At 35.7% G+C, this 20,353-nt stretch overlaps 1 protein-coding gene across 1 annotated transcript in view; it reads right to left on the bottom strand.

Moving 5' to 3' along the window:
* The window catches only part of SYCP2 (synaptonemal complex protein 2), a 29,131-nt gene extending 10,903 nt beyond the window's left edge, over positions 1–18,228 (bottom strand). The window contains exons 1-26 of the mRNA XM_075721353.1: positions 18,205–18,228; positions 17,394–17,534; positions 17,022–17,150; positions 15,990–16,094; positions 15,398–15,422; positions 14,364–14,449; positions 13,442–13,530; positions 12,850–12,884; positions 12,078–12,220; positions 11,947–11,999; positions 10,912–10,957; positions 10,591–10,686; positions 10,056–10,116; positions 9,316–9,464; positions 8,360–8,434; positions 7,745–7,897; positions 6,562–6,661; positions 5,237–5,355; positions 4,175–4,247; positions 4,013–4,070; positions 3,094–3,257; positions 2,690–2,787; positions 2,073–2,188; positions 1,250–1,280; positions 567–631; positions 402–459 (exon numbers count right to left, since the gene is read on the bottom strand). Of these exons, the coding sequence (XP_075577468.1) occupies positions 402–459; positions 567–631; positions 1,250–1,280; positions 2,073–2,188; positions 2,690–2,787; positions 3,094–3,257; positions 4,013–4,070; positions 4,175–4,247; positions 5,237–5,355; positions 6,562–6,661; positions 7,745–7,897; positions 8,360–8,434; positions 9,316–9,464; positions 10,056–10,116; positions 10,591–10,686; positions 10,912–10,957; positions 11,947–11,999; positions 12,078–12,220; positions 12,850–12,884; positions 13,442–13,530; positions 14,364–14,449; positions 15,398–15,422; positions 15,990–16,094; positions 17,022–17,150; positions 17,394–17,534; positions 18,205–18,228 (2,292 nt within the window). The remainder of the gene's footprint in view (positions 1–401; positions 460–566; positions 632–1,249; positions 1,281–2,072; positions 2,189–2,689; positions 2,788–3,093; positions 3,258–4,012; positions 4,071–4,174; positions 4,248–5,236; positions 5,356–6,561; positions 6,662–7,744; positions 7,898–8,359; positions 8,435–9,315; positions 9,465–10,055; positions 10,117–10,590; positions 10,687–10,911; positions 10,958–11,946; positions 12,000–12,077; positions 12,221–12,849; positions 12,885–13,441; positions 13,531–14,363; positions 14,450–15,397; positions 15,423–15,989; positions 16,095–17,021; positions 17,151–17,393; positions 17,535–18,204) is intronic.
* Positions 18,229–20,353: the final 2,125 nt, after the last annotated feature.

Genomic DNA, 20,353 nt, shown 5'->3' with positions numbered 1-20,353 from the left:
ATTCAGCAGGCTTTTCTGAGCCACAGGAAGCAAAACTATCTTCTGTTGCCTTTTGCTTTTACCTTAGCTAGATTTTCTTTTTACTCAAAACATCTGGGCAAAGATGTCTTTACAGAGGGGATAGGAAGGATGGCAATAACACTTTCAGGATAATAGGATAATTTAAAAATAGTGATACTCCTAATAAGTTGTTTTATTCTTAATTCAGGAAATCATCATAATAGCTTTAAGCAGCCAGAACCTTAGTATAGCGTATATCATTATACACTTGAAAGTGATGGAGGTATTTACATGGTAAACTTTTTTCCCCACTTAGATGTTAACTATACTTTCAGTAGACATAAGTTGACACAGCTCCTTATTATTCTATTCATAACATATCATTTTAGTTATGTTCTTACTCCAAGCTTTATTGTAGGCTCATCAAACCCACTGATGTTAAAGTTGTAGACATCATCCCTGTTAAACAGACACACAGATCAATTTTGTGACTAAATTAATGAATATTTCACAAAGTTAGGTATGGGTAATTAGAAATTTTGTTTGAAAATGTTTTAATTACTTACATAACACGACCAGCAGTTACATTAAGAAAAGTAGTGGTTTTCAGGTTTCTATTCAGAACTTCTTGCTATACATAAATAAAAAGTTAACTCATATGTCAAATTTGGACTATGCATTCATACACACTGTCATCTCAAAATGCAAGTTCTTCATCATGAACATATGACAAAACGTAGCAGCTGCTCAGACTTCCACTTCATTAGCAACAGTACAATACGGCAAAAGGAGACAAGAGCTAGCAGAAACTCAATCTTGTAGAATTTATCCTTTAAGGATATAAACAAAACCTCGGAATTCCCCTCCCCCCAAACATTAAGACTAATTTCTGTGTCCTGGCTGTATCCGATTTAAGGGTTCTATAATCTCATTTACTATAATATTTCTATTCTAAATATTTAGCATTGCCATGTTCAAAGGGAACAGATTCAATCATATAATATGTAAACAGAAATTAAGTTGGGTTTCACTGGCTGATAGTTGCCTGTAAAAACATGATTCCACATAAGTAAATATATAAAAAGTATTTTAAGTATATACAGTCAATACATAATTAACATCAACGTCTACAGATATTTAACATTCAGCAATAGTTGTGAACTTTTGCTTTACATCTACTAGTTACCACCATATATGTGCATATATCTGATATGAAAACAATTTCCAACAAAAGCAATAATATTATTACCTTAGAGACATAGGATTTATTTAAATGTGTCCTAAAAAATAAGGATACATTTTGTTAAATGCTAATTAGAATATATACATTAGAATAATGCTTATTTATATAAAAGCTTTATCAAACACAACATATTTATTCGGGCATTTAAATACAAAAACAAGTGAACTGAAAGAGATCGGCCCCTTTCATTTTTGTGCTCTAGAAAAACTCATTCCACATCACACGGCTATACTACAGGTTCCGCATGTCTTCCAAGTCCCTATCCAAAAGGTTTAAAAGGTGACGTAGCCTAACTATTCCACTCCTTTGCCATCCAGTTACAATCAAACATGTAGGGCATGTAATTCTATGTAAAGTAAATCTCCAAGCATCAGTTCCAGCAAGGTAATAATAATTTTCTTATTTAAGAATTTGTTAAATTTTCACTCTCTGTCAACTCTTTCAGGAAGATAGAACTGGGAACTTTAGATAATCAGAAAATTCATGACTGAATCCAACTTTGACCCCCAAATTATGATGATAGGAAGGAGACACCCAACATGTACAATGCCCATTAACTATCCCAGTTAAATTCTCTCCACGAAATGTGCTGAGTCAGTGAATGAGCAAAAGGCCACTGAACTTTCTAACAGCCTTTGTAATTATTCCAACTACTGGAACTATCAACCACTAGTCTCCTACTCTTCGGTACAATACAGCTTATCAGAAGTGAACAGACAATTCAGATGAAAGCAGGATGTGAAGTAGCTGTAGACAGAGGAGTAGACCACAGACAAAGCCACGTGCACAAAAAGAAGCAGCACAAAACTATAAATAGTTCACATCCTACCTGTTCAAACCCAAGGAGTCTCTTGCTTTGCTTTTCTCAGTCTTTACTTTGTATCTGTCACTGATTTTACTAATTAGTGATTTTGTTGCATCTGTCATTTCTTTAGACTTTGTTTTCTGTAAAAATAGAGTTTAAGACTCAACTTTGAACCCATTCAACAGAAGGGCAAAGCTGCAAACAGAACTGCAGGTTCCCAACAATCACCTAAACTTCACTGTCTTCTGGATGTACTAAATCACATTCCTTTGAAAACCATTTTCACTTGCATTGCCCAAACAGTGAGCAGTAAAACATGTCTAGCAGATATTTTCTTTTTGTGTTATTGTGTACTGTAACATTCAAAAGTGAATGAAGAAATGCATGAGAAGCACAAGTTGGTGCTTATTTAAGAATTATTTTTTTAAAGAGATGATTTTTAAAAAGAAACGAATCTTAAACAGGTCACACTGAAAAAGTAAACAGTGAAGCTGACATTATCTAATTCACTCAGTATTAGTGGAAAGTCAATTAAAAAGAAGTTTGTGACTAAGTGAAAGTAAAATACAAATTTTGAAACACTGAAAATTTGACAATTCTCTTAATTGCAAGTCAAAGAAAGGAAGGTAAGAAACTCTCACCGTCTTTGATTGTTTTGGATTTGCAGTCTCTTTAGAAAAGAGAACATCAGGTTCCCCTTTTGTAAAATCAGAACGCAAAGATGTTTCGGACACTCTAGCTGAAAGAAATGTTTTAAATGGTGTTTCAGTAGTAGTTTAAATATTTTTCCCTGAACAGTTTCTGTTCCAAATGATTAACACTCTGACTGTCCACTAAGTATTTTGCAGTTTTCTTCCCTCATGATATCAATTTAATTTTCTTGGTTTTCTTCTCTTTTTTAATTTGTTTAACAAGAAAGATACTTCAAAAAATGGAATAAAAAGCTTTTTGTTTCACAGTTCTTTCACTAACAATAGAAACTAATACAGGGGGTGGGGAGAAAGCAAGCTGTAGGTTAAAAATTCATCTGAAACATTTTCAACACCAACGGTTAACAAAGTGTGAATATAATCTGGATGGGACATACGTGCCAATGATGAATTTAGCTTTTGCTTGTCACCAGTTGTTATATTTTTCTCAGGAACAGAGCATGCTCTTTTTTTCCATGTTTTGGTTTTATCAAAAGAACTCTCCAAAAGACCAGAGAGCCTAACAAAGATAATACCATATTATCAGTGAATTGTAGAAAGTCAGTCTTAATTATAATAAACATGCATCACAAAATCAGAAAATAGTGGTATCTTGTAGGTATCAATGCATTTTACATTGCTACCTAAGCCTGCTACCATTGTTCAATTAACCAATGTGCTGTGAAATGGCAAACCTTCAGAAACAACATACATTTTTAAGTCAACTTCAAAAAGACAAAAATATCCTATGGCCATCATTAAACCTGAACCCAGATAACTCTGCGGTGTGTCAAATCAACTACTTTTTATGGCACAGGTCACTTATGTAAACCCATGTCATTTCTATTTTATCTTCTGATGTCATCTGAAAGAACTACTGTCCTTGTTACTACTAAAGCTTACTTAAACTCCTACTCTGATCTTGATGATGAGTACTATTTTCATAAACAGATTCACCAATTTAAAGTCTTTGACTAAGACAACAGAAAAGTATTGTTCATGAAGTAGTTTTAGCAAATACATATGAGAGTGCTGGTTTGGTGCCATGAATTTCAGAATAAAAAAAAAAAAAGACATAATAAAAGTGACCAGTTTTTAAAATAATAAATAATAAAAGCCAACAGTTCTTAATGCAATTCTCAGGGAAGACAAGACAATTAAATTCTGGCATTTTCTGAAACTATGCAACAAAATTTCAATGCTGGCAATACTTGAAAATACTCCCTTCAAAGTCAGTGACAACAACAGTGACTTGGTCTCTTTTTCAATACTTACAAAGGTTCATTGGTTTTCCCTACTGGTTGAGAGTCAGGAACAATATCCAACACTTCATCTAAATGAGACATTAATTTGGTATCAATTATTATTACAAAAGAAACAGACAAAATTCAAGTAATTTTAAAAGTAAGGACTAACAACACTTGTAAAATTACTTGCCTAAAGTTTGCTTTTGTGTGGCCTCAATTTCTGCCTCTTGTATCATTTCTGAAACTTCTTCACCACACATTTGCTACAGTGGAATAACACCCAAAAGAAAATATTAGCACAGGACTATAAACAGTATAACCTCGTTAACTTGTATTTTCCCTAATAAAATATGACTTTTTTTCTTTTCATAGAAGTGCTGATTCCAGTACCTTTTTAGGTAGTTTTGCCTCATTTCTGGTATTTGACTTCCTGATCTTCTGTTCTGTTTCACAGAATTCATTGTCTAGTGTACATCTTTGCTCATTCTAAAAAGCACAATAAATAACACTGACAATTACAATCCGTAAAAGCAAAAGTAGTAAAATTCTCCTAGAAAGTAACACTTGAAATATTCTAAACTACACATTCAATATGTTAAAGCCTTTTTCTAAAGCATGACTATATAAAAAAATCCTTCAGAATCCCATACTCCAAGATTTGACCTGAATCTGACCCAGAAAGACATTTAGAACGAGAAATAAAATAAAAATGTTACTTTGAAGTCTTTCTTCAGCTGGAACAGAAGCAAAAATACACATACTCAAACTGCAGTTCAGAGACACCTATGTAGTTTTGTTTGATTTTAGTGGATGCCTGATCAAAACTGCACTAAACCCAATGCTATAACCTGAAGACATTAACATTTCACAACTATAGCTGAATGTCTCACATGTTTTTAAGATTATTTCAACACTGCATAATTAATTTGAGATTCTGTGCTTACACCATTCTCATATTATACACAAAGGAAGAATTGTGGTTCTAGTAAAAGCAAGTTAACTCTGGGGTCAGAACTGATGAGTGAATGCAAATTTTGGCTAATTTTGTAAGAGTTCAGTCTGACTTTAGACATATTAAACCTGACATCCAGAGGACAAGAAAACATTATGCAATGAAGTAAAACACACTATTTTCAAAAATTGAGTTCCTGACTGCAAAACTCTAGCTCTTTAAAATATGAATTAGGAACAAATTCGAACAGAAGTTAATGTTACTCTAACTAAAAGACTTAGCTACAGATGACAAGCATACTCTAGTAGGTTCTTGATAGAAATTCTTTGTTCTGGTCTCATTTATTGCATTACTGTTAGACCTTTCAGCAGAGCTCATCATTTCCAAAGGTAATTTAAATCGTCCTTTACAAGGAGTGGCTGAAAACAAACCAGAGACACGTTAGAATTCTACCATTTCTTCCATTAGGATTACTGTGCTGTCTGTGACATCAATATGAAGAGTTTTGCCCGTGATCACATCTATTCCATAAACTTTAAAAAAAGTTGGCTAGTATTTATATCAACTCATTATGTACCTTTTATAATTCTATTGATTTCAATTAAGTTACATGGAGGGTAATGAGCCCATACACTGTAGATGTCTGGAGGCAAGCAATACTTTTTACAGCCTGGCTCTGGTCAAAAATAGTTGGTCACCTACTTAAAGATTTTACTGTAATATATTTTTGCTGGAATAGACTGTGTGGTTAAGTTTAAAATAAAAAAGTTACAGAAGTTCTCCATCTTGTTCCATCCTAATCTGAGAATGCTTTCTTTTCTAGCCTCTGTTACTTTTAATTTCTATGTGATACTGGATCTACATAACTAAGGATACTGATGCACTTGAGACAGTTAAAGCAAGAAAACTGTTTGTTAGTCATGCTGTTCTGCCACCAGTTGCATCTTAGGCCTCTACTGGTTCATCTTACAACTCTCTCCCTTGTAGAAAGTATGAAGTATCTGTTACAGTAAGACTATTAGCAGGAAAGTGATGACTCCTAATTGTGACAGTCTCTTCCTTATCCTTTTCTCTGTAAGAAGCACTTTTGACATAAGCATCAGTAGCAACCTTGCAGTGGATCCCACCTTCCTCACTAGCCATATAATCAACTGCCCCTTGAAGAAACACATGCAGTTTCTATGTAAGAGTAAAATGCAAGTGAGAGATGTACACATTAGAGAGAGCTGCTTTTCCACCGCAACTGCTATAAAAGCACTAACTGCTGATAATTCTTTAAACCAAGAGCATGTGAGGAGAGAGATGAAAACCACCTATGTTTTAGGTCTTCTAATCGATTGCTGACTTCTCAGCTTGCTCCAGCACAAACAGCTGACTGACAGCAGCAGTGAAAACGGTAGGTGGCCTTCAGCTGTTTGGAATGCGTGTGCAGCTACTATCCTGCATCATGTCTACGGGCCAGTAGCAAGTGGCCTAGTTTAAGAATTTCAAGTTTAAAGCACCTGCTAGGGAGGTTTTATAAGGTCTACTTTTCATTTCCAGCTCTGCAAAGGATCACAGTTCATGCTTGCATTTCAAAGATGTTTTATAGCATATTTTTACCCTGAAAGTACTTGCAAACTTACGTGTGCTAACATATACCAGTGGACTCCTTGTGGAAAATCTTGTAGTTCCAGGAATAAACACGGATGCTTCAGACACTTTCCTTTTACAAGATGCGGTTATCTTGAGAACAGAAAAAACTTGACCATAACACACAGATTTAAGGATGACAACACAAGATTTTAGAAAAATGTATTTCCAAGAGTCTTCTGAGACTTTCTATTATTGGAATGTCAATTGCTGTTGCTGCACACATCAATGCAATGTGATTTTTATGCAGTTCCCTTTCTAGAGAAAGTTCACCAAATATACCTGAATTATATAATACTTAAAACGAATGTTTTTAAACTGAGATCAGTGATTGTTGTTTTCTAAATTAATTTGATAAAGTATGGACAAATCCTGTCCCTTGTTAACAATCAAAGTAACCAAGATGATTCCCAGGAGTTCCTGCAAAGCTACCACAAAGTACAAACCAGCAGAACCTCAGGAACAGGTTTACTAGACTGCTGCTAGCAAGACATGCACTGCATGTCTGTTGCATGATGAAGACATGCTGACACTGCTTCATCTTTGCCCCCATCCCTAGCATATCTGCAGTTAGTCCTAGTATAACCAAAATAACTTCAGAATGATTGTGGGGCAAAAGAAACACCAGACTTAATGAATTGAGCTCCTCTTAGTTTAAACCAGAGAATCAGCTAGGCATAGGAGCAGTCCCATGAAACTGTGATTTCAATAACCAGGATACAGGATTCATCTTGACAACCACATGCTTTTCTGTAATCATCAGTCTTTGTGAATGCCATGCCTATAGGACTTGTCTCTGATTACAGCTATTACTATTGCTGATCATTAATAAGTCTCCAGAGGCTATACTAGACTTTTGCATATCCTAAGAGATCTAAGCTTGTCTTGAAAACATTTCTCTTTAAAGAGAATTCTCAGAGCACAATGGTCTAAAGAATGTTAACAACTGCTACTTTATTTTTCTCACATTGTTATAGTTTCAAAATACATAATGAGAACTTTTTTTGCAAAGGGATTTATACAGCTTAGTGTCAAGTCAGAGAAAGACAATCAAATCCTGTATTAATTATATTCCAACCGTAAAATAACAGGGGTTTTATATTATAAGATATGATAAATATTTAAACTGACTTGTATTTTTGATGTACTCTTTTCTGTTTTGATAATCCTACCTACCTTGGAGGAACCACCTCTGCATTCTTCTTGACTGTTATTTTTATTGAGAGTCCTCAAAGTTCCAGGAAGTTGCTGGGTTTTGTACTTACTGAGTTTCTCCTCTTTAGATTTTTCTTCCCAACATGGTGACAACTGACTTTCTGGTACCAGAACCTATATAATATTTTGGATTTTTTTAAATTTGTATACAATATTTGGATTTTACTATATTTTATATTTCTACAAATACACACACAGAGCAACTTCTTTACCCCAAGTAACACATTCATTGCTGTAGATTTTGATAAACTTCAGACCTTATATACTTGTAGGTTGAAAAGCATGCAACCTAACTGTTAGATTCACTAACAAGGATGGGTTACCGAATCATAATTCACATAAAAGAACTTCCCCTGTGTGTAGTTGTCTGAAGTATTCTAGGATTTGGATATTAATATCTCCCCAAATATACAATACATGCTGACTAGAAATCACTTAACTGGTTTTACAGTTATCTTTACTTATTGGCATTTTAAAAGTCCTTGTTTTTATGGTGAATGATCATAAATTAGCTAATAATCAGACTAAATATAAAAACCAAGAAAACAACCATCTCGGCATACTGGAGTAAAATACCTGTGATCCGCTTTCGTCAAAGATGACATGTACAGTTGTTTTGGCAACCGATGCAGACTGCTTCTTACTGAAGTCCTACAAAGTGAGTAACCATCTATGTAAAATATACACTTTGCTCATTTTTTTTAAAGAAAAAACAGAAAGACAATATTTAAGTCAGAGATCGTAAGCATCTGAAATCAGGTTACAGGGGAAAATAGATTCTACAAGCTCATAGCAGTTCCATTCCTCATGAGTTTCTCGGTCAGAGTTCAGGACAAAGTAGTTCATTACATGCAGTAAAGAGTAAGCTATGGCTGGCTAGAATTTTTTTACTAAATGAGTAAATTCGTAAGAGTGGTAAGCATACTGCAAAATGGGACAGTTAACGAAATATCTCTGAAAGACTTCCATATTTGTAAGCATCCAGTTCTTGTGTTTTTGGAAAATTATATATGTAAGCCTTGACATTAAGGTATGGTGATCCCCTTCCAGCCAGTTAATTTTTGTTGCAATTAATCTTAAATTTTAGAATCATAGAATCATTTGGGTTAGAAAAGACCTTGAAGATCATCAAGTCAAACAGTTAACCTAACACTGCCAAGTCCACCACTAAACCATGTCCCTGAGCACCACATCTACACATCTTTTAAATACCTCCAGGGATGGGTACTCAACCACTTCCCCAGGCAGCCTGTTCCAGTGCTTCACAACCCCTTCAGCAAAGAAATTTTTTCTAATATCCAACCTGAACTTCCCCTGGCGCAACTTGATGCCATTTCCTCTCGTCTTTACTAAGCATCTTTACCAAAGCTTAACATATTATAGGAGAAATACTGTTCTGTAGCAGCGATGTTAATCAGAAACTTTCGGTATAAATAGATACCAATAATCACAGCTGTAACAACATTTATATGGCAATGAGACATTTATTTTGAATCAATTAGAAACTATTCAAAAAGGTGTTTAAATCTTACCTTACATTTACTAAATCCATAAATCCTTCTGGTTATATCTTTGATTTCCAAGATAGAATCAAAACATAAAAAAATTTTCTCTCCTTTTCGATTACCCACATTCATTGGGCTTTTTAGAGCTATTGTTAATAATTTCTTTGAATCTTTTTCTGGACAAAAACAAAATTTGAAAAGTAGCTTACTACAGTTTAACAACTTCTCATATAATGTTTGTAAATACATGAAACTTACTTGTATTCTTTAGTTCAGCTATTAAGATATTTTAATTCACTCTAAGTGAATTCTACACTTGGATGTACATGATTACTGTACATTAGACTGTAAATTTTATTAGTGAAACAATTCAAGATTCAACCTTTTAGAAATACTTATTCTGTGTGTATTATCCTATGGAATTTTCTTTGAAGGTTATTTACTACAGCTGCAGACAAATGATACATATTTACAAAACTATTCTAACTAGTTTAAAACAAACATTATTAAACATCATTGTCTTATGCCTTATTTTGCACTGAAATAACTACAAGACATTATTTTTAAAATATTTTAATAAAAACACACCCGCATGCCTAAAATGCAAATGTGACTGCAGTGCAATTTTACCCCTGATAAAAACAGTACCTATAATATTTTAAGTGGGAATTTTGCTTTGCTGAGAACTGAGTCAGTACTTTAGGATTAGTCAGTTCAAAAATCCAAGTTAGTGTGTAACAAAAGGTCACATTTTTGAGTGCCAATACCTTCAAGGCTGTACAGGTCTACTTCTTCTTCTGGTATCGTGACTGTTTCCCACTGATGATCCTTCTATGAAAAATACATATTTTTAAAGCTAGAAAAGCATTATATTACACTTAAATGAAGTGCAGTGACCAGAAAGCTATTCAGCAAGGACAAATTTTCAACTTTTTAAATCCTCTTCTACAAGGAGTGACAATGAACATATGCTGCATTGATAACAGCAAACAATGTCTCAGAAGAGCTTTAATCTAAACAGCTGAGACTCATTTACAAAAATTGTAACTGCAATTGTGTAAATGGCTTCTTGTTCGTGTGTGCATATGTTAAACTGTTTGCAAACAATATTAGAAAGCCATTACTTTGAAATTGTTTCATCTAAATATGTACACCAAATCTAGATTCCCCCCCCCCCCTTCACAATACAGATGCACACATAACTTCCACATGTTGATATGGGGGAACAAATTTCATACACTTGAAAGAATGGGTATCTACTGCCTCAGAACAACCAAGTACGACAGAAAAAAATTAGCTTACTGCATCATCTGCTGCCACATAGAAAGATATCCTTCTGCTACCAACATTGAAATCAATCCAAAATTCTTCAAGATTTTCATCCAATGGTATCTGTAGCTAAAACAAAAAAAAATAACGTAAGACAGTAAGAGCTGAGAGCAATGACTTATACCAGTTAACAGGCTTTGTGTTAGTCTGACAACTTTAAATATATGCACATCTGTACACTCCTAAAAAAATTTTTTCTTACTTGACCCTTATTTTTTCTGAACTAGAAGGCAAAGAAATTCTTCAGCTGCACAAATGAAAATCTGTGGATATATGATTAAGCCTGTAACTTACCTCATATTTATCAAGAGCTGCTGATAAACATGGATATGTAAAAACCCTGTAAGAAAAGGATATTTTGTCAAGTATCCTAAAATGCTGTAAATAGTTTTTGCATATCTGAAAACAGCAACTGGATTGTGTTTTCAGCACATAACTTGTGTGCTTTGCAGACTAAGAGATCACAGCAATCAAGAGCAGTAACTTGACTGCACTTTTTCCCCAAAGGAGGTAACACGAAATTTTATATATCCTCACGATTAAAGCAGTGGTCTCAGACCTCGTCACTACGTTCATACTTCTAGCTTATCTGCTGACATTTTAAGAATGGTATTCAAACCAAATATACAGCGGATATAAAAACATACCAGACAATCTCTTTGCTGTCATGACATATAAAAGTAACATGCAGAGCATGTGATCATATAGACAAGAAAAAAGCTGATATTTTCTCTTCCTTTTCCTGTCCTATTTCTCTAGCAGATATTCTCAATGTAAATATCCTAAATCAATAAAGGAATATATACCAACAGATTAGTAGCTATTGTTAGATAAGTTTATTGAATTAACCAGCATCTCGGGATTTTGCAACAGAACTAAACAGAATACAAAAACTAGGTCCTTATAAACATTTATTAAAGGAAGTGTAGCATACACCTTATACTGCTTAAGAATCTTTTCAATAATATGTTCTTTATTTAGTGAACAGTTTCCTCAAGCTGCTATCTAATCTGAAACTTACATTATGTTTGTCTTTTTTCCAAATATGGGAATTACATAAAATTAACATCTCGACAGAGAAGGTAGTACCAGTGACAATGTGCCAAAAGATGGTATTACTCAATTTCTTTACTAGTTAATGTTTGTAAAATACCTTAAATCTGTGTGTTTCCTTGACTTTATACCACAGCAATAGTACTCTTATTTGCTTGTATTATTTTAATTCAGAGTTTCTCAAAACCAGTTTTTGTGACACACAAGGTTACTCCCGATAAATGGCCATAAAACCCAAAAAAGAAAGTAAGTTAGCTTTAAAAAATTCAGTTTTACCTTCTTTTGTCTCCAAGCATGCCATTCACTTGGTTAAGAAATTTTCTGCAATCCTATTAAAACACAGAAATTTCTTAAAGAATTGTAAAACGGAAGTTTACCTCCCTGGAAGTATTTTTCATAGGACTTACTGTTTCAAACTCAGAATCTTTAATTGCTTTAAATGCACTGGACACAAACTCCATGGAAAACCATTGGCGTGCCAGTTCTCCTCTTTGTTTCTCTGATATCATTCTGCATAAAGCTTCCGTAATGGCTACTTGCAGGTCATAGTCTACAGCACAATACATTTTACAGAAGAGTAGTTTTAAAGATACTACTGAGGTGAAAAAAAAAATATCACGTAGGAAACTGGTGTAAGCAGTGCTGAATGTTTCACATTACATATCACAAATATGTAACCCATAAAGGATATATAAAGAATGAACTAAGAGAATAAGGATGGCTAAACAATTTATGTTTCAACATGAAATTTCAACCAAACTTTCAAGGAATGTCAGAGCAACACTAGGCATATAAGCAAGAGATAAGAAGTTTTCAACTTTGACCTGTCTGAACTGGGAAATTTTTAGATACCAGAGTGATCCCTGAGATAAGTTATAGTACTACTAAACATGGCTAGCAGTCCACTATCCTCCAAGACTGACTTCCTTATAAGCTTTTGCTATTTTAAAAATTATATTCTAGAGAAGAAGAGGACTGAAAACTTCAAAGAGCTAGCCATACACTGCATAAATCTGAAACATTCCAGTTTGCAGATCACTTTCATGCAGTACTTGTGTTTTTCAGAGGACTAATTGCAACATTCTGCAGCTTCTGAATGTTTCCTCTGGATTTTTAATGGGTCTGCATGTAATTTTTAAGAAGCTCAATACTAAATTGTTTACTAAGTCCCATGCTCACCTCCAGCATCCAAAATTCTCCTCCCCATGTCACTCCTGCCAAACAAAGTAACGTTTCATCAAAATAAGACAGCAACACAAAGCATAGAATAAAAGTTTATTTAATTACAAGCTTTCAATGTATGAGATGAAACCCTGACTCCACTAAACTATTAGACTTCAAAGTCTCTTATGCTAAGGGTACATATCTGAAAGTACTACTGGGGAAGTGAATCACCTGATATATATAATTTTTATTCTATTTTTTTTAAATGCTGCAAAAACATTTCCCAATGTGAATAGCTTGTCCTTCCAGTGAATGATTCAATGTGCTTTACACACATTCTTATAAATAAGAGTTTAATTATTTTAAGACAACTGGGATGAGAAGAAGCCTAACCCAGATCAGGAAAGAGGTAAATTTAGGCTTGTAATGGAGAATAACCCATGGGACTACCTGCCCACAGCCACTACCACTGGCAACAAAATAGCAAATGCAAAAGTGGGTTAAACAGGGACCAATCTGCATGCATTATAAACAGCCTTAGTAAAAACTGCCTTCCCAGCTACACAAATGTTGTAATGATATAAACATGATACTGAAGATTATTTACATGACAAGAAACATTTCCTTTGTCGAAAATATCTTTTTCCTGGCATCTCGAGGCATGTTGTCAAGCATTAAATTAAGTTTTCTTACCACCTAAGAAGAGTGGGAAAAAAGGGAGTAAAGATTAAATATAAAATAAGTTGTTTAAGTTATTTTTATTTTGGGCCCTTGTAATATATTTCATACCACTGAAGAAAATGTCATGCTTAAATAACTGCAAAACAAGAAAAGACAATGAGTTCCATCTGACCTTAAATGGTATTCATCTCAATATAACTACCTCAATTTCAATAAATTAGATTAGCTTTCATGTGAACATCAGTTGTTAAAGGGTTATGTTTCCTGTTCGCAGGTTTAAATATAGAAAAAAAAAACCAACCCACTTTCAAAGCTACAGTTCTGTCTGCACTTAATTGCTGAGCTGAAGTGTATTTTAAATTTGCATTGAAAAGCCTTTCCTTTGGGGATGTAGCCTTTAAAAAGTTACTTTTTGTAACTTTCCCTTTCTTTAGAGAAGAAAAAAACCCGTGACAATCTGAGGTTACTAAAATAAATACGAGAAATTTGCAGTATACTAGAAGGTATACAAATTTCCTGCAAGTATCTAAGACATTTACAACCCATCTTAATCCTATTTATAGCCATTATAATAGAGCACATTATTTCCTACACATTTATACAGCTTTCTCACCAGAATCTTAATACCACTGTTTTGTAATTTACTGTCCAACCAAAAATTATAAATCAGTAATCTGACCCCTCCCCACATATAAACGACAATTTCCAGAGAAACATTGTCACCCTTCCGATACTAGAGCCCTACCATATTCTCTTTTTTGTAGCATCTGTACAGTTAAATTACTATCTTCACAAAGTCTATTAAAACACTAACCAGAAAACTGTTGCTTAGAAAGAAGAATGTTTACCTCCTGCTGAACATAAATACTAATTCTTGCATCAGTGATGAGGGTACACATTCTCAGAACAAAGTTTTCTAGTATTTCCATTTTACCTAATAAACAGGAAAAAAATAAATTAAAGAGTTATCGTGAGTGTATTGGGGTGACCCCCATGAGCATTTGGAAAAAGATTAATTTTCATTTAGAAATAAAATATGGTATGAGTTCCTTTCCATATACAATTACTGATATTTAAGAAAAAGTATCTTAAGTTTCATAGTTAAACGCAAGACAGAATAGTTACTTCAATTTATAGTAAATATGCCTCTTTATGATGTTTCTATTCCTGTGCATCACTGCATAAGTCCCCTGGGCACGAGATCATTATTTTTAAAATACAATGAGATCAATTCTATAACTTAGCTCTCTGAGATATAATTCAGACCCTGGAATTTATCTTCCCAGGGACAAGGAAATGAATCTTTCATTTTGATCATGACAGCATAACGGTCTGTAGTGACTTTCTACCTAGTGCTATACCAAAAGGTAAAAGCAGCATGATATTCATGATAACAAGGTCAATAAAGGACTACCGTGCTACGCTGAGCTATGACAGTAGCTTAGAAACAACGTCCTTTTTAGGAAAAACTCAGTTCAGTTGCTGTCTCTGAAGAGACTAGACTATCCTGCTTTTTTATTACTGACATCAGAAGTTACAAGGAAATCTGTCAGAGAAACCTCAAATTAAACAATCGAAGTTACAGTTGACACTCAAGCTTTTTTCACATGAATGAGAAACGTAGTCCTCTGTGTGCAGAACAGCCCTCTTGAGGATAAGCCCTTTTCCCTTACAGTTTATTAGCTGAAGCATATAGATCTGGTGGTATATTTACATTAGATTAAGCAACATTGTACCATTATACATGTTCTTCTCAGAGCTACCGTGCCTCAAGACGGCTCCACAAGTAGTAAGAGTTATTTTAACACTGATAACTTTAAAATGTCTCTGTCAGAACACTTTAACTATCATACCTAGTGTACACTTTTTTTTTTAAGCTCACCTTCAGGTCTGCTATCACATATAGCCTACAATAAAAAAACAAAACACATAATTTTGATACTGTAAACATTACAGCATAAAAATCGGGTAACATGTACCTAAAGCAAGTAATCAAAAAGCATTTAAGATTTTAAAGTTAATTCATCCTTAATGAAGAACATAAGAGACTTCTTCTAATACCAAGTGTGGTTTCCCAAAATTATACTTCAGTTGAATTTAAGGGAATTATTTCCCCAATCACAAAAAAATTTATGAACAGAAGAAAACTCAAAGATCTTACAAACCTGGGGTCCTGGGATTAGCATACCAATCATTTATGTAATCAAAATTAGACCAAGATGAAATCTTTTTGTTCATTGAAAACTTACATTGTTGGGGTTTTTTTTAAATTTTATTTCATGATGCCAATCATGAACAGAAAACAAGTATGAATACAGGCAAACTATTTATCCAAAAAAACTTATAATCTATTTCAGAAATCACTGTAACATTAACTTTAGAAGGATAATAAATAGAAACACATTTGAAAGTTGCTAAAACAGTAATAATTATTTTGATACACACAATGTATTTTATTATCAATATATTTTTACCAGCAATGTGTTGAAGAAATCTTCAGCCAGACTTGTAAGCATTTCATTCTTTCCATTTCCTCTGAGGATCAGAATTCCTTTTACCTTTTCAAACCAATTAACCATGTAAAGGGAAAATAAATCTACTTTAATAGCATGAAAAAGGACAACAGTTTGTATTACACTTAAGTATACAAACCATACAAAGATTAAAACAACAGCAATGTTACCCGTCTGCTGAGCATACTTTAGCCCCAGACTGAAATTTTTCACTTGCACTAAACATATGTAGGTGATTTCAAACTAATGTAAGTAATTTCTGTAGCTGACTTTCTATCACAAAAACTAGAGATCTACTTTTACAACTGCCATCACAGACAAAAGAGCTGAAAATGGATAATGGCTGAATGAAAAAGCGCATTGGCAGGTGTGAATATAAGCACGAAGTTATCACCACCTTTTTTTTTTTTAAAAAGCAGTTGAGAAGGCAATTGAGTAACACTCATCTGACATTGCCATTAATTTTCTTCAGTAAAATCTCTAGTGAAAGCAATAAGGAAGTGGTGTCTATTTTTCAGTGTACTTATTGAGTTACAAATGATTAACACATTTAACATGCGGGTTGAAGTAACACAAAATAATCAGAATAGCACTATAATCTGTTGAAAGAACAGGTACAATATTGCTGTTGCAAGTATTAACAAAAAATTATTAAATTTTACCAGGAAATTCCAATTCCTGACTCAAAAGCAGTATAGCAAGCTCATATAAAAAGATACAATCTTGTTGTAATTGCTGTAAGCATATCTAAATTAATTATATATTGCATAATTTTCAAAATCTTCACTGTGGTAGAGCAGCATCACTTTATATGGAACCACTTGTCAAAAAATATTTAAATCTAATGTTTGTTGCAAAGCTATGGGAAATTCTTAATTCAGAAACAATCAAGGACAAAACTGAATACTAAGCTGTTCAGCACTGAAGCATTACTTATGCATGCTTTATTAATTTGTTTTTAGACATTCAGATATGCTTTATGGTTTTACTTATCCTTCCAATAAGACCATATTTTATCATTGCTGGAAGCCCATCTTCTCCTGCTATGCTGATTTTTCTCCCACATTTCTGAATAGAATTTAGTAAAGTGGAAATGCTTTTGACTTCTTGTTTGTCAAGTTCCTGAAATCAAAATTATAACATAAGCTTTAATGTACAGTTCTAGAAGAACCTGTATTCAGTTAACCAGATGCCTTTTTGATCTGAAAAGCCATCTTAATTGCAAGTTAAAGTAGAGATTTCATTCTTAAATTTTATTTCAGTTTTTCAAATCAAATGCAGGTATAAGCCCAAGCCAAATGAAAAAAGTTTTTTCAGACTATTAGAATGACAGTATAGATGATTCAGATGTAATGATTACGTTACCCGACACAGAAGCTTGTCTAATTTGTTGACAAACTGTTTGCTGCATTTGTGAGAGACATTTTCACAGTCCTCTGTTGCCAGAAATTGTTCTAATAATTGGAAATCTTTTTTTCTTGTAGCTTCATCAATTAACTTTTCAAGCTGTCAAAAAGAACACAGAGCAACTGTATTACTGCGTGCTTAACACCAATACTGATTTAACATAGGTTTTATGCAATCACCTGTTGCATTCTAAGCAAATATTCTGAATCACAAAATCAATAAATGTAAAACCTAAAGTACAGAATACCATATCTAATACATTCATCATGCAAATTCTTATTCACTGAGTTTTTAATTATTTGCCAGTTTTGCTTAAGTTTCCTTAACTTTCTTTCCTCATATTACAAATAAATGCTTACATAAGTGCTCATTGGGTTAACACTCCTCCCTTAGTACATTTAATTTGTTGCATTTCTAAGTTATCTGTTAGTGACTTTAAAATATATTAATATATTTGCAGACTGCTGCCTTCCTCAACTCTTTTGCCACCCTACTCTTTTTAAATCAATTATAACCAGATTTCAGTATTTTAAGTATCATCCCGACTGATTAATGTCATATGCACATGATTTATTTTCATCCATAACAATTTCCAATTCCTCTTGCTTTCTACCCAGTTACTTAGCACTAACTTATGTCAAGGGAAGATTTCTTCCTACAACATTCTTTGCCACCCTGCAAATTTTACTTGTAATTAAATACCAGAAGCAGTGCTTTAAGCTAATAATTAAAACAATTGATAGTCATACTCTGGTCCATAAGCACATACCTGCATCTCATTCCCGGCTGCCATTTTTGCAACTCAACTACTCAGCTGCCTAAGAAGGGAACAATCATCACTTGACCAAAACACAATTCACTGACATAGACTTCAAATAGGTTTTGCAAACACATCAGTAATCAGTCAAAATACATTATAAATTCTAAAATTTGTCAGTAGTATAAATACTATTTAAGAAATTAAACTAACTGGGGTTATAAGGAGACTTCCTTACATAAACAATGGCTTAAGAGTGGAAGGATCAACTTTGGCAATGGAGGAGCAGAGGGTCCTGCAGCAGACTCTCAATATTTCTCAGTGAGAAAAGAGGATGAAGAGGGCAAATCACACCGTCACCACCAGGTTATTCAGAACAGGTATGTCAAGAGCAGAACTCCAGAAGGGCCTCATTATGAAATGGTAGACTAAATCATTTAAGAAAAATGTGATAAATGCAATCAGGGAAAAAGCCTTCTTAAATGTATATACAGTGACGGGACTCCAAGATTCCTATTACCACCAAAAAGCAAGGTCTCAAAATTAGTTTTCCGAAAACATTGTCTTAATACTCAAGAGCAGACAGAAGTATTTTCTTTGTTTTGAGAGTTAACATGTTAAAAAACAACAAACTTTTCATGCTTTGTATAAATTAATCTACATCAACCAATCTACCGTGTGCAGTTTTGGTCTCCCCATCCCAGAGATTATACAGAATTAGACAAAGAAAAGCAAAGGGAAATAATGATTGAAAATAGGGAATGGCTTCTGTAGAACAAGCAACTGGGAACACACACTAGTCAATTCTGCACTCCTAAGTAATACAGAAATAACAAACACAGGGTGGTTTTTTATTTTTTTTTTCCCAATACAAGAATGCAACAGCCTACGTTGAAGCCTTTGCTATCACCTCACAGGTCTCTTGTCTCCTGCCTAGTCAGCCAAGCCAGAGAAGAACACATAAACCCCTTCCAGGTGCCTCCTTCCCGACGAGGGACTAAGACCTCCGCCCTCGAAACACACGTAGTCGCTGGCATCTCCCCCAGAGCTTTGTTACCGAGAGGAAAACGCCCGGTAGCGCCTCCTCAGCCGCGGGGCGCGCCCCGCCGGCAGACCAGCAGGCCGCGGGGCGGCAGCGAAGCCCCTCACAGCATGGCGCCCGCCGCCCCACCGCCCAGCAGCAAAAAGCGCCGCTCCCCGCTGGCCAATCACTCCCAGCGCCGGTAGTCTCCAGCCAATCACTGCCCGCGAGCGCGGCAGGCGGACCAATGGCCGTGTGAGGTGCGGGGCGGGAGGAGGGTTTTCCTTACCGTGAGGCAAGCCTGGCGCAGAGGCTGCTCCGCCTTCCACACCTGGCACGGTCCGGCCCGGCCGCTCAGCTGCCGCGGAGGAGGCGGTGCTGCGGCCGGGGCGGTGCCGCGGCCGGGCGGGGCGGAGGCGGTGCCTCCGCGCCTCTGGGGGCGGCCGCAGGGAGCTGCCTCCGGCCGCGCTGGCCCCTCGCGCGTACGTGATTTGTGACCGGGTGGGAGGGGGTGCGTGGATGGGGCCGCAGCCGCCCTAACGGCTATAAAAAGCCCTGTCGCCCCCGGCCGTGCGGCGCCTGCCCTTCCCGCTAGCGGGGCTGGCGGCCTGCTGGCCCGGCGCCCTTGGCTCCCGGCCCACCCCGCCCGTCGTGCTGGGCCGCACGAAGCCTTTGCCCGGTGTTCCCCGCAGCAGGAGCCGCTGCAGGCACGGCACGGGAGGGAAGGGAAGCCAAGCCAAGCCAAGCCAAGCCGCCTCCCGCGGCGGGGAAGGAGAGGTCGGCGGGGCGGTCGCGCTGCCGTGCGGTGCACGGCCATGTTGGCAAAGGGCTGCGCGGCTTACACCGGCCCTCCGCTCTTCTGCTTGTTTGATTCTGCAAGTTGTCTTCATTGACAGCCGGTATTTATAACGCTAATCTCGGTGCCTAGGGTAGACAAGAGTTACTGGGCATGAGTTTGCTAAACCAGTGTAATTCATTCGTATGCCTCATTCAGAAGCATTTTCACTACCATCGAGTGCCCGAGTAGGTAGAGCAGATACAGAAACTCAGATACAGACCTGTTGTTGACAGAGGGCTTCTACTGACATTTGTGGTCTTTATTATACTGAGGGAACGTGTTTAAATGAAATCCAACAGTTC

This window comes from Pelecanus crispus, chromosome 14 (assembly GCF_030463565.1).
Source record: "Pelecanus crispus isolate bPelCri1 chromosome 14, bPelCri1.pri, whole genome shotgun sequence".
In the NCBI taxonomy this organism is placed as follows: domain Eukaryota; kingdom Metazoa; phylum Chordata; class Aves; order Pelecaniformes; family Pelecanidae; genus Pelecanus; species Pelecanus crispus.
The sequence above is the reverse complement of the archived record's forward strand: the minus strand, read 5'-3'. Positions and strand labels throughout refer to the sequence as shown.